This window comes from Pongo abelii, chromosome 4 (assembly GCF_028885655.2).
Source record: "Pongo abelii isolate AG06213 chromosome 4, NHGRI_mPonAbe1-v2.0_pri, whole genome shotgun sequence".
Lineage (NCBI taxonomy): Eukaryota > Metazoa > Chordata > Mammalia > Primates > Hominidae > Pongo > Pongo abelii.
Genome location: NC_071989.2, coordinates 1,353,700 through 1,366,733, shown reverse-complemented (window position 1 = coordinate 1,366,733; position 13,034 = coordinate 1,353,700). Strand labels below are relative to the sequence as shown.

General features: G+C 55.4%; 1 protein-coding gene across 2 annotated transcripts in view; it reads left to right on the top strand.

Moving 5' to 3' along the window:
- SLC6A3 (solute carrier family 6 member 3) overlaps window positions 1–10,884 on the top strand; it is a 52,140-nt gene extending 41,256 nt beyond the window's left edge. For both annotated transcript variants that reach the window (XM_063724035.1, XM_024247229.3), the window contains 3 exons: window positions 926–1,093; window positions 3,010–3,081; window positions 9,239–10,884. In XM_063724035.1, the coding sequence (XP_063580105.1) occupies window positions 926–1,093; window positions 3,010–3,081; window positions 9,239–9,262 (264 nt within the window). In that variant the 3' untranslated portion in view covers window positions 9,263–10,884. The remainder of the gene's footprint in view (window positions 1–925; window positions 1,094–3,009; window positions 3,082–9,238) is intronic.
- Window positions 10,885–13,034: the final 2,150 nt, after the last annotated feature.

Sequence of the window (13,034 nt, the reverse complement as noted above, 5' to 3'; positions counted from 1 at the left end):
GGATGGAACAGGATGGGATGGGAGGGGAAGGGAGGGGAGGGGATGGAACAGGATGGGAGGGGAGGGGACGGAACAGGATGGGATGAGAGTGGAGGGGAGGAGAGGGGATGGAACAGGATGGGAGGGGAGGGGAGGAGAAGGGATGGAACAGGATGGGATGGGAGGGGAAGGGAGGAGAGGGGACGGAACAGGATGGGATGGAAGGGGAGGGGAGGGGAGGAGATGGAACAGGATGGGAGGGGAGGGGAGGAGAGGAGAGGGGATGGAACAGGATGGGAGGGGAGGGGAGGAGAGGGGATGGAACAGGATGGGAGGGGAGGGGAGGAGAGGGGACGGAACAGGATGGGAGGGGAGGGGAGGGGAGGGGACGGAACAGGATGGGATGGGAGGGGAAGGGAGGAGAGGGGATGGAACAGGATGGGATGGGATAGAACACGATGGGATGGGAGGGGAGGGGAGGAGAGGGGAGGGGAGGGGACAGAACAGGGATGGGAGGGGAGGGGAGGAGAGGGGATGGAACAGGATGGGATGGGAGGAGAGGGGAGGGGAGGGGACGGAACAGGATGGGAGGGGAGGGGAAGGGAGGGGAGGGGACGGAACAGGATGGGATGGAAGGGGAGGGGAGGGGAGGAGATGGAACAGGATGGGAGGGGAGGGGAGGGGAGGGGATGGAACAGGATGGGAGGGGAGGGGAAGGGAAGGGAGGGGAGAGAACAGGATAGGACAGGGCAGGCTAGATCATGCTTCAGGAGGACATGGCTTGCCCGGGATGCCCAGCTGCCATGTCTGCAGGCCTGGCCGGGGTCTGCACAGGCACAGCTGTGGGGGCTGAGAGACCCTCTGCCATGAAGTGCCTGCCCCATCCCTGCTTTGTCCTGGCTCTGCCGGCTGAGAGCTGCCTGACCTCTGTATCTGCTGGTTTCAGTTCGTGGTTGTGGTCAGCATCGTGACCTTCAGACCCCCCCACTACGGAGCCTACATCTTCCCCGACTGGGCCAACGCGCTGGGCTGGGTCATCGCCACATCCTCCATGGCCATGGTGCCCATCTATGCGGCCTACAAGTTCTGCAGCCTGTCTGGGTCCTTTCGAGAGGTGGGTATTCGGACGGGGCACCTTCACCTGAGTGTGAGGCCACCAGAAAGGCTGCGTGGGTGTCCATGGCCCCAGTCCTCACCTGCCTGGGTCATCTGTGACCAAGAGGAGAAGACTGGAGGTGGCCACCACAGCAGTGTGTGTGTCCACCTGCACGCCTGGGCCCATGGGTGTGCGTCCATATGTGTATTCATGTGTGTCTTTATGTATGTCCACATGTCTGTGTGTGACTATGTGTGCGTGTGTCTGTGTGTGCATGTGCCTGTGTGTACGTCCACTGTGTCTCTGTGTCTGTATGTGCTGTCTCCGTGTGCACGTGTGTGTGGGCCTGGGTCTGTGCTCACATGCGTGTCCAAGTGTTTGTGTGTGCTGAGTGCATGCGTGCCTACACACTGTTGGATGTGGTGGGGTGGACACAGCAGCCATCTGAGGGCGCTAGAATCAGGGGTGATCTAGGTCCCCCCAGGGCCGAGCCCAGCTTTGGCTGAACAGGGGCGGCTGGAGCCCCAGGCAGTGGAGGAAGCCTTGCGGAGTCACTGACACGCATCTCCTTTCCTCTGCTTGGTTTTGCTGCCTTTGTGTAGAAGAAAGGCAGGTGGACCAGTCACAGGGCCCCGTTTAACACCCTGGCTCTGTGGTTCCCAGAAGAGACAAGGACACTCCCTCCTTGGAAGAGGGTTGCCCTAACCTGAGATCCCATCACTGGGAACTCCCGGAAGCTGCTTCATCAAATCCCAGCCTTTCTCAGAAAGAACTCGCTTGGCCCTGGGCAGCAAAACCCCAGAGCAGCACCAGCTGTGTTCAAGGATTCCAGCTTAGGGCCACACGGTGTCCCCTGGGCTCAGACATGTGGCAGGTGCTCCCAGGCTAGCACTGAGCTAGTCTCTCCAGCAGCCTGGCCAGGCCAGGGCCCAGTGCAGGCAAAGCACAGTGTGTGGCTGGGGGCTTCTGTGGAGTGGGAGGAGCTCTGGGGCTGCCATGGCCCCAGGAAAGCTGATAGCACCCTGCTGTGGACAGTCCCTCTCAGACCCCCATGGGCTGACCTGCCAGGACCCAGCGCAGGGGAAGAGCAGGCAGCCGGGCAGTCCCTGCAGGGAGAGAGCTCCTCTGGGAGGCTGGATGGACTTGGGAGGTGGGGTCCAGGTCAGCGAAGAGCTGGAGGATGCCTACAACCCGGCGGGCCTGAATAGCCAGTACCCTTACCCCTCGCACGGCCAGACACTGAACATAAGCCAAGTAAAACCTCAGCAGCTAAGTCAGGTCCAAGTGGAATTGTGGTGATGACGTGGGGTGGGGCCACACACAGGGGTCCCTGCGAGAGGTCACCTGGCCTCAGAGATCCAGACATAGGCATCCAGGCCCCCGAGGGTGAGCTCCTGAAGATGCCGCCTGCTCTGGGAGGACTTGGTGCCGTCCAGGCCCCAGGAGCTGCTGCAGCAGGCAGTGGAAGGAAGGCAGATTCAGCGTTCACTCTCCCAGGAGCTGCAGGTGACAAAAAGCGAGTGCTCCTGGAACATGTCAGCTGCAGGTGGCCCCGAGGCAGCCCATTTGGGTGTAGGCACTTTCTTACTCAGAGCCCAGCACACGTGGTAACTTAGAGACAAGAGCCATCTCCAGGACCACGTTTTATTTCAAGTGAGGGCTCAAATGCTGATGTTCTGCTCTGTGCTAGACTTTAAGGGGACTGTCAGGATGTCGGCTTCGGGCTTGACTGGCTGTCTGGTCGGTGTGGGCACTGGCAGTGTGACTCAGTGATGGGCGCTGGTGATATGGACGCCGGGGGGTGGGCGTTGGCAGGTGAGGAGGGCTGGTGGTGAGGGTGCTGGTAGGTGAGGGTCCTGGCAGTGTGAGTCAGTGGTGGGTGCTGGCGGTGGGTGCTGGTCTGCACTGACCCCCGCACTCTCCTTCTCTTTCAGAAACTGGCCTACGCCATTGCGCCCGAGAAGGACCGCGAGCTGGTGGACAGAGGGGAGGTGCGCCAGTTCACGGTGAGGTCACCATCCCTGCTGGGCCTCTCTCGGGGGAATTCAGAATGATCCCAAGCTCAGTGTTCTTAGCCCCCAGAGGGCTCCAAGGCTGGTGTAGACAAGGCTGGTGTAGATGGTGTTCATTTACTCAGCCAGCATGCGCTCTATGAGGACGGGCAGCCAGCGGTGGCAGGTGACAGTGGAGACATGCGCCCGGGACGGGGGGCGCATGATGCAGGGGCCCCGGGAGATGTGGCTGCACAGACGCCTGAGGAAAGCATGGTCCCTGCAAAGACCTGGGCATGTCCCAAACCACAGGAGCAGTGCCCTGTGAGGCCGGCTGAGCCAGCTTAAGGACCAGCAAGGGACACCCCCCCACCGCCTCACGGAGGCACGAGGGACAGTGCCAGGAAGGGAGGCCTGGGCCTGGCCATGGGGAGCCACAGGGAGCCCTGGAGGGGCTGGGAGAGGCCTGGGAGCCTGGGGCTGACTTCCAGTGAGAGGATGGTCACACCAGGTGTTTCCTGCACCCTGGGAACCATCCACGGTGTGTGCGCACATGTTCATGACATGCCGTGGAGCAGGTGCATTCCCGGGGGCACACAGTAAACACTTGATGTGTTTTTACTCCCACAACCCTAAGAGGCAGCCCGCCACTCTCTCTACACAAGGGTCCCTGAGACCCAGAGAGGCCCCAGAATGTGCCCAAGATCACAGAGCTGGCCGGCAGGAGAGGAGCCTGGACTGTGCCCTGGGCCTGTGGCACTGTCCTCCTCCACCCCAGAGTGGCCTCAGCCCCGACCTGATTCCAGACACTAACATCAGCCTAATGCCGACAGCAGAGTCCAATGCACAGCAAAAGGGAGAGAAGGCCGTAGTATGGAGGGCACCGCGGCGCCACCTCGGACCTGCCTCTTCCCTCTGGCCACCTCTCTGTGGCTCGTTCTCGTAAACAGTCCTCCCAGCAGGGGTCTCATGAGCTCACGCCTGAGGAGCCCAGGATGGACCTGCACATGGGGCAGGAGCAAGGATGCAGGCAGAGGGAGGGGTCTCTGTGTGCCTGGGAGGTGGGCGGTGACGTCAGGCAGAACAAGACGCTGAGCAGGGAACAGGCTGGGAGGCAGTGGGGAGAAGCTGCCTCTGAGCACACATCTGCACAGCTTGTTCCTCCTCCCTGCAAGTCAGGTTCTGGTGTGGGCTCTGCCTCCCTCCATTGGCACCCTTTCCTCTGTCCTCCCAGTGACTTGCCTGCTCCAAACACAGGAGGAGCATCCAGGCATCCCATCCCATCCATCCAGGGGACACCAGCCCCTCCCCACTGGGCCTCCGGTCCCGCTCCGCCAGAGCCTCTCTCCTCTGAGAGTCCTATACCTGGGGGTCTTACACTTTGTATAGGATCTTGCTAGTCTTCTCAAATATCCAACTTTGACTTCGTGTGAGATTCTTGCTGTGTTTCCTGTCGCATTAATCTCAACTCCTGTATTTATCATTTCTTCCTCTGCTTTTCTTGGATCTACTCTGTTGTAGTTTTGCTAACTTTTTAATTTGGACTTTAGGTTATTAATTGCATTCTTCGTTCTTTTCTAATGTAAGCACTCAAGGCTATGAATTTCCCTCAAAATACTCCATGTGCTGCATTCCACATTTTTTTACATAGTATTTTTATCTTTTAGTTCTAATTATATTTTAATTTCCATTGTGACTTTGTCAACTCATAACTTGCTTAAAAGTCTGTTTTTAAATTGCCAAATATATGGGGATGTTTTACTCATCTTTTTGTTTTTAATTTCCAAATTAATTTCATTGTTCTCAGACACATATGATACCTATTATTTAAAATGTGTTGAGACCTCTTTAGGGCCTTGTACCTGATCAACTTTGATAAATGTTGCACATCTTTTAGACGAATGTGCTATTCTCTAATTGTCAATACATGGTTCTGCTTCTGTCCATTTGAGTAGGCTTATATATCGTGTTACCCACATTGTCTACACTTTATCAACTTTAGGGGTGCTTCACCATGAGTAATTGAGAGATGCCTGTGGCATATTCTTCCTCAATAGTATATTTGTTTGCTGTTCCCCTCAGTTCTATCAGGTTTTGCTCTCTGTAGTCTGATACATGTCTAGGATGATCATCTCTTCCTGGTGACATGAGCCCATCTTCACTCCCTAATGATGCTTTTGGTCTTAAAGTCTGACTTGTCTGGGACAAATATAGTTGCACCAGGTGTCTTTTGAGTTTGCCTGAAATATATTTTTGCAATCTGTTAACTTTCAACTTTGCAGTGATCTTAAGATTTAAGTGTCTTTTGCAAACCCAGCATACACCCAGAATTTTTTATGCTGACAATTGGACAGGTAAATCCATTTACATTTGTTGTGATTATTGATATATTTGAACTTGATTCTACTTTCTATTCCATTTGTCCCATTTTTAGTGTTTTTCTCCTTTATTGCCTTTTTATAGATTGATTTTTCTTGGTTCACTCATTCTTATTATTCCGTTTATTTCTCTCTACTTGCTTAGAACTTACATACTTTATTTTTATTTATTTATTTTTTTTGAGACGGAGTCTCGTTCTGTCACCCAGGCTGGAGTGCAGTGGTGCGATCTCTGCTCACTGCAACCCCCACCTCCCAGGTTCAAGCAATTGTCCTGCCTCAGCCTCTCAAGTGGCTGGGATTACAGGTGCCCACCACCATACCTGGATAATTTTTGTGTTTTTAGTAGGGACAGGGTTTGACCATGTTGGCCAGGCTGGTCTCGAACTCCTGACCTCAAGTGATCTGCCCACCTCTGCCTCCCAGAGTGCTGGGATTACAGCCCTGAGCCACTGTGCCTGGCCTTATTCTATTCCTTTAATAGCTACTCTTGAGGTTGTACCATACATATTTCACTTAAACTCTACAGATAAACCATATTTTAACCCCATCCCATTACAAGGACTTAAATCTTCCTCCTACTGATGAACATGCCATGATTGTTCAAATCTATTTCTCTCTTTTTAACCCACAGGTTAGACACTGTTATTATTTTGTATGGACTCATCGTGTTCCTTGGACTCATGTGCATGCTTGGTGTTTGTTGGTTCCCATACTTTTGTTATAGACTTCTTTTCTTCTAGGACCATTTTCTTGCTTCTCAAAAGGCATCCTTCAGACATTCCTTTGAGGAGGTCTCTTGCCAACCTCCTTCACTATTGGTGTCTGGAACGTCTTTATGTTGCTCTCATTCACAAAAGCACTGTTGTGGGCTCAGGGCTCTAGGCTGACAGGGACTATCTCTGTGTTTTGGAGGCAGCAGTGTTCCCTGGCTGTGCTGAGATGTGTGGCCCTGTGAGCCTGCTCTGTGGTGGGCTCTGTCCTGACTCCTGCACTCAGCCAAGTTTCTTCTGCTTTCTGTGTCGCGGGTTCACTGTGGAGTGTCGGGACCTGGGTTTCTTTTTTTTTTTTGAGACGGAGTCTCGCTTTGTCGTCCAGGCTGGAGTGCAGTGGCGTGATCTCAGCTCACTGCAAGCTCCGCCTCCCAGGTTCCCGCCATTCTCCTGCCTCTGCCTCCCAAGTAGCTGGGACTACAGGCACCCGCCACCGCTAATTTGGTTTCTTTTTATTTTTCCTCTCTGGATATGTTGTGTGGCCAGATCTGTGGATTCACAAATCTTGTCATTCTGTGAATTTTGCAGCCACACATTGAAAGATTGCCTTCTGCCTTTCTGTGTTTTCCGTTATGAGGCTCTGGTGTGTCCACTTTGCCCCAGGTCCTCCAGGTCTCTTACCTCACTTAGATTTTGTTTTCGTTTGAATCTTAGGTGCACAGTTGAGTAACGCATCTTATCATTAATCCACATGTGGCCATTTTAAAATTATTAACTTGTCACCGTAACAAACAGACCCTTGTGAGCCCACAGCAGGAAAACTAGACACTGGAAACTGCCTGCCCCTCACCCATTCTGTATCTGCGTCTAGCTTGATCTTTCCCTTGCCCTTGTTACAATTTCATTTGTTGCATCTCTAGATATTTCTAGCTTCCTAAAAAGTGTATTATTTGTCTTCAGCATTTGGTGTAGCCCTAACCAACCCCTACTGAAGCAAGACCTTGTGCACACTCCATGCAAATCCCCGAGAATCGTGACATTTTCCTGGCTGGGGGAACAGGCACCATGCCCAGCCCTGTGTGGGCATCAGAGGTGGTTCCCTCTGGTCCTGTCGGCGGATCTCTCCCCAGCCTCCTCGTACACAGCGGGATGTGCTCAGATGAACCCTTAGCGGGGGTCCTGGGCCATTGTCCCGGGTCTTCTCTCTGTGTGGCCACCTCCTCTCTGGTGCTCTGGCCTGCAAACTGCAGCCACCTCCGTTTCCCTCGCTCTCCTTTCCAGCCTCTCAGCTCAAGGAGTCCACCAGGCTGCACCCTCCCTGTGCTGCAATCTAGAAACTCCCTCAAGGCAGCGAGCAGTGTGGCAGGGGGGCCTCCTTGTTGGCTTCCCTCAGGGACCACTGACCCTTACAGTCTGGTGTCCACAGTCTGGAAGGTCATCAGCACGTGTGTTTTGTTTATTTGGGGGTTGTTTCAGACAGTAGGGTAAATTCGGTCCCTATTATTCCGTCTAGGTCAGAAATGTCTGTGTCCATAGCTACGCTTCACCTACCGTGACTGGTCCCTGACCATCCGTCACGTGAACAAACCACAGCTCAGCTATGGACGCTCCACCTCCCACTGTCCTGCCCCTGGTCTGCATCCCAGCCATTCTCTTTTCTACTTCATCTCTGGAAGCTGTGTGTGCTCTGCTGTTTCTTGTGAAATTCTCATCACTGTGATGTGCGTGTGTCACTTTTCTGAGAGTCCCCTGTGTGGCCGTCCTGGAATCTGTTGCAACAGCTCTGGTCCTTTGGGGTCAAATTGCAGTCTGGTTTCTGGGGGCCCACTTAGAATGGGCGGCTGTCTTCTGTTTCTAGTCTTTATTTTACATTTATGGCTTGATCTTAATCTGTGGGAATCTGGGAGCCCCCAAGCACACCTCCCTCCAGAGGGGACCTTCTGCTTCTGTCAGCGGGCAGGACAGAGAACTGCTTCACCCCGGGGGTACAGGGCTCACAGCTGAAGTCCCAAGCATGGCTCCTTCATCGCTGGCCTGAAGTGGGGCTGCCACCCAGAGTCTCTGCTCTAGGGCTCCGGCCATTGGGCCACCCCTGGCTGTGGGTCCTGGCCGGGCTCCCTGCCCCCAGCTTCCTTCACTGAGCCCCTAGCTGTACCTGGATGCTGCCTGTGCTGGCATCAGCTGTGGCTGCTCCAGGCCCCCGGTAGACCCGTGGCCTGCAGTGTGATCCCACCCTGCTGAGGAGGTCCCTGCAGGCTCTCGGTGGAGTGGCGGGAGGAGCCTGTGGTGTGGCCAGTGGTAGCTTCAGTGGCTTTCCATGGCCAGCGTGGTTTTGTCAGAAGCAAGCCCCATGTGCCCCTGTTTGGAAATGTTTATGAAGCACACTTCTTGCCATTTAGTTCTATCAAGGGGCTTTTACGCTCACAAACAGGCTGAACTAACAGCTGCATAATAGCAGGCAATGACATTTGCTGGTGGTCTAAATAGCTGCTCTTGTCTATCTCATCAGTCCCTGAGCAGTCAGTACACGCTGCTCTTGCACCCCTGCGGGTCGCAGAGAGCAAGACGGAGCTGCAGAGGTAGGGTGTCACTCAGATGGAGCATCTGAGGCCCCCAGGAAGGTGGGCGGACATGGGGGAGAGGTGACATCACCACGTCACACCCAAGTCACTGGGGTACAATCTGGAACCAGCCCCGGACTGAGGGTGCCCGGCATCTCTCAGACTCAGCAGCTAATCAATATGCCCCAGAGGCCACCATGGCCACCACGGCAACCACACCCAGCACACCTGCGTGGGAGCCCAGGGAGGGGACAGGTCACACCCACCACACCTGTCTCACGGCTTTTTAAAAAATCAAGTAATAATTGATTTATAGAAATTTGAGTGAGGCATCGGATCCCTGGCACCTGTCAAGTATGTGCTGGTCCAGGCCCCCAATGAGCCTCCCCTTCTCGCAGGCCCCATGGCCAGGAGGCTGCAAACTGTCTGCTCACTGCCTTCAGCTGCTCTTAGCCACCTTCAGCTGCTCTTAAATGGGGCCTCGCCCCAGGGTTTCTGAATAAACCTGTTTTCTTTCCAGCTCCGCCACTGGCTCAAGGTGTAGAGGGAGCAGAGACGAAGACCCCAGGAAGTCATCCCGCAATGGGAGAGACACGAACAAACCAAGGAAATCTAAGTTTCAAGAGAAAGGAGGGCAACTTCTACTCTTCAACCTCTACTGAAAACACAAACAACAAAGCAGAAGACTCCTCTCTTCTGACTGTTTACACCTTTCCGTGCCGGGAGCGCACCTCGCCGTGTCTTGTGTTGCTGTAATAATGACGTAGATCTGTGCAGTGAGGTCCACCCCATTCTCGTCTAACTTCATGCTGCCTGTGTGAGGCTGGCTCCCTCCTTCCCTGCCGCTGGCTCCGAGGCTGCCCCAGGGGCACTGTGTTCTCAGGCGGGGATCACGATCCTTGTAGACGCACCTGCTGAGAATCCCCGTGCTCACAGTAGCTTCCTAGACCATTTACTTTGCCCATATTAAAAAGCCAAGTGTCCCGCTTGGTTTGGCTGTGCAGAAGGTGAAATGGAGGAAACCACAAATTCATGCAAAGTCCTTTCCCGATGCGTGGCTCCCAGCAGAGGCTGTAAATTGAGCGTTCAGTTGACACATTGCACACACACTGTTCAGAGGCATTGGAGGACAGGGGTCCTGGTACGTCTCACCAGGAAATTCTGTTTATGTTCTTGTAGCAGAGAGAAATAAAACTCCTTGAAACCAGCTCAGGCTACTGCCACTCAGGCAGCCTATGGGTCCTTGCGGTGTAGGGAAAGTCCTGACAGGAGTGTGTCCTATCCCCGGACATATGCAGGGCCCCCGCAGGAGCATGTACTACCCCAGGACGCATGCAGGGCCCCCATGCAGGCAGCCTGCAGACCACATTCTGCCTGGCCTTGAGCCATAACCTCCAGGAAGGGACCCCACGGGAATTTTATTTCTCTCAGGTGCGTGTCACATCAATAACAACAGTTTTTATGTTTGCGAATGGCTTTTTAAAATCATATTTACCTGTGAATCAAAACAAATTCAAGAATGCAGTATCTGCGAGCCTGTTTGCTGATATTGCAGTTTTTGTTTACAAGAATAATTAGCAATACTGAGTGAAGGATGTTGGCCAAAAGCTGCTTTCCATGGCACACTGCCCTCTGCCACTGACAGGAAAGTGGATGCCATAGTTTGAATTCATGCCTCGAGTTGGTGGGCCTGCCTACGTGCTGCCCGAGGGCAGGGGCCGTGCAGGGCCAGTCACGGCTGTCCCCTGCAAGTGGACGTGGGCTCCAGGGACTGGAGTGTAATGCTCGGTGGGAGCCGTCAGCCTGTGAACTGCCAGGCAGCTGCAGTTAGCACAGAGGACGGCTTCCCCATCGCCTTCTGGGGAGGGACACAGAGGACGGCTTCCCCATCGCCTTCTGGGGAGGGACACAGAGGACGGCTTCCCCATCGCCTTCTGGGGAGGGACACAGAGGACGGCTTCCCCATCGCCTTCTGGGGAGGGACACAGAGGACGGCTTCCCCGTCGCCTTCTGGCCACTGCAGTCAGCACAGAGAGCGGCTTCCCCATCGCCTTCTGGGGAGGGGCTCCGTGTAGCAACCCAGGTGTTGTCCATGTCTGTTGACCTCTCTCTAGTCAGCATCATGTGGGTCCCTAAGCACAATAAAAGACATCCACAATGGAAAAACTGCCTCAGCCCTCTTGCCTCGTTTCCGCTGAGCCCCGTCCATTTACACAGGCCCAGCTCACCTGCTCACACCCCGAGGTCAGCTTCCGCCCCACCCAAGCCCACTCACAGCAAAGCTTCCTCACCTGATGCCTCTTGGCCCATCTCTCCTTCCGGCCTCCCCTAAAGCCTAGATGTTAGAGGTAACACATCCACTACGCTCCCATGCAGGTGTGCTGGGTGTGACCTGTCCCCCTTCCCTGGGCTCCCACGCAGGTGTGCTGGGTGTGACCTGTCCCCCCTCCCCGGGCTCCCACGCAGGTGTGCTGGGTGTGACCTCTCCCCTTCCCCAGGCTCCACGCAGGTGTGCTGGGTGTGACTTCTCCCCTTCCCCAGGCTCCACGCAGGTGTGCTGGGTGTGACTTGTCCCCCCTCCCTGGGCTCCCACGCAGGTGTGCTGGGTGTGACCTGTCCCCCCTCCCTGGGCTCCCACACAGGTGTGCTGGGTGTGACCTGCCCCCTCCCTGGGCTCCCATGCAGGTGTGCCGGGTGTTATCTGTTTCCCCTTCCCTGGGCTGCCACACAGTATTGGGTCCAGTGGTGACCCTCACCCAGGTCCACACTCCTGCAGGGTCCCCTGTGGCAGGTCATGGCACCTGCTTTATGTCGTGCCCACTTGCTCAGGCTGGACCTCCATGCTGTCCTGCACTGCTCTCCCCCAGTCCCTCACCTGCCTGTCAGCATTCTTGTGGGCTCCCCACGTGTCCAGACTCCAACCACACTGCCTGAGCACTGCCACTGCCCAACCCAAGAGCCTCTTCCAAGCCCCATCCCAGATCTTAGTGGCTCCTGGCCCTCAGTCCAAGCGTCTTTCATCGCTCTGTGGCCTAAAGGATTCTTCTAGATACCAACAGATCAGGCCACAGCCCAAGGAAACCCCAGGATTATCCTGGTGCTTGGAGCAAATGCCAATGCCCTCAGCATGACCTGTGATAGGATGGCAGCCACCCCTTCCAGGCAGTGACCTGTGATAAGACAAGCGTCACTCCTACCAGCCCCACCTGCAGCCGTGCCCCAAACTGCCTGAGGGCACACCCCACACCGACGGCTTTGTGCCTGGCAGCACATGGGGACACTGCTACTGCTGCATTGCAGCACATGGGGACACTGCTACTGCTGCATCGCAGCACATGGGGACACTGCTACTGCTGCATTGTAGCACCTGGGGACACTGCTACTGCTGCATCGCAGCACATGGGGACACTGCTACTGCTGCATTGTAGCACCTGGGGACACTGCTACTGCTGCATCGTAGCACATGCCACATGCACCTGGCTGCATGTGGACAGGAGGGACGCTTGCATGTTTCAGGTGGGTGAGTGAACCCTGTGGCAGGAAAAGTGCTGGGCTGCCTACAAGGGCTGAACCTGCCTGCAGCCTTACTAGTGCCCCCCACCCTCCCCGTTGTCACATAGGATGCCCCTTACCCTCAGGGGCGGCTACACCCCGCCTGCTACAGGTGCCACCCTAGCAGCTCACACCTGGAGCCCCCAGGGCCTGCCTTGGGCAGCTGGGCCCTCGTCCAGGGGCCCCTGGGATTGAAGCCTGTGCCAGGGTGGCCCAGGGACAGACCCTGACCACCTTGAGATCAAAGCCCCCATCCCGACCTGCAGTCTAATGTATGTCCAGAGTCCCCGTCAGGACCACTGGACCCCACCTGAAACCACGTCTGCTCCGGCCTCTCCCTTCCCTTTGCCTGTTTCCCGCTGTCTCCTTCAGGTTTTCTCCTGCGAGTCCCAGTGAGTCAGGAGCACAACAATCTCCACTCAAGAGTCTGCAGGATTCCAACCAAAGGGAGACAATCACAAGCCCCACAGTTCTCTCTCCATGCCTGACAGAGACACATGGAGAGGCATGTGCAGTGGCCATAAAAGCTGAGACTGGGAGCAGCAGAAAGGCCAGCACTGTGTGGGGGCTCATGGCAGGAAGGGCCAGCACTGAGTGGGCGCTCATGGCAGGAAGGGCCCGTGAGCTGTGGCACTGGCTGGTGGGGCAGTGGGAAAGGTTGAATTGTATCCCCTGAGAAGGCTGAAGTCCTGACTCCTTATGTGAAATTAAGGCCATTGCAGATGCAATTAGATAAGACAAGGTCATACCTGAGTAGGGTGGGC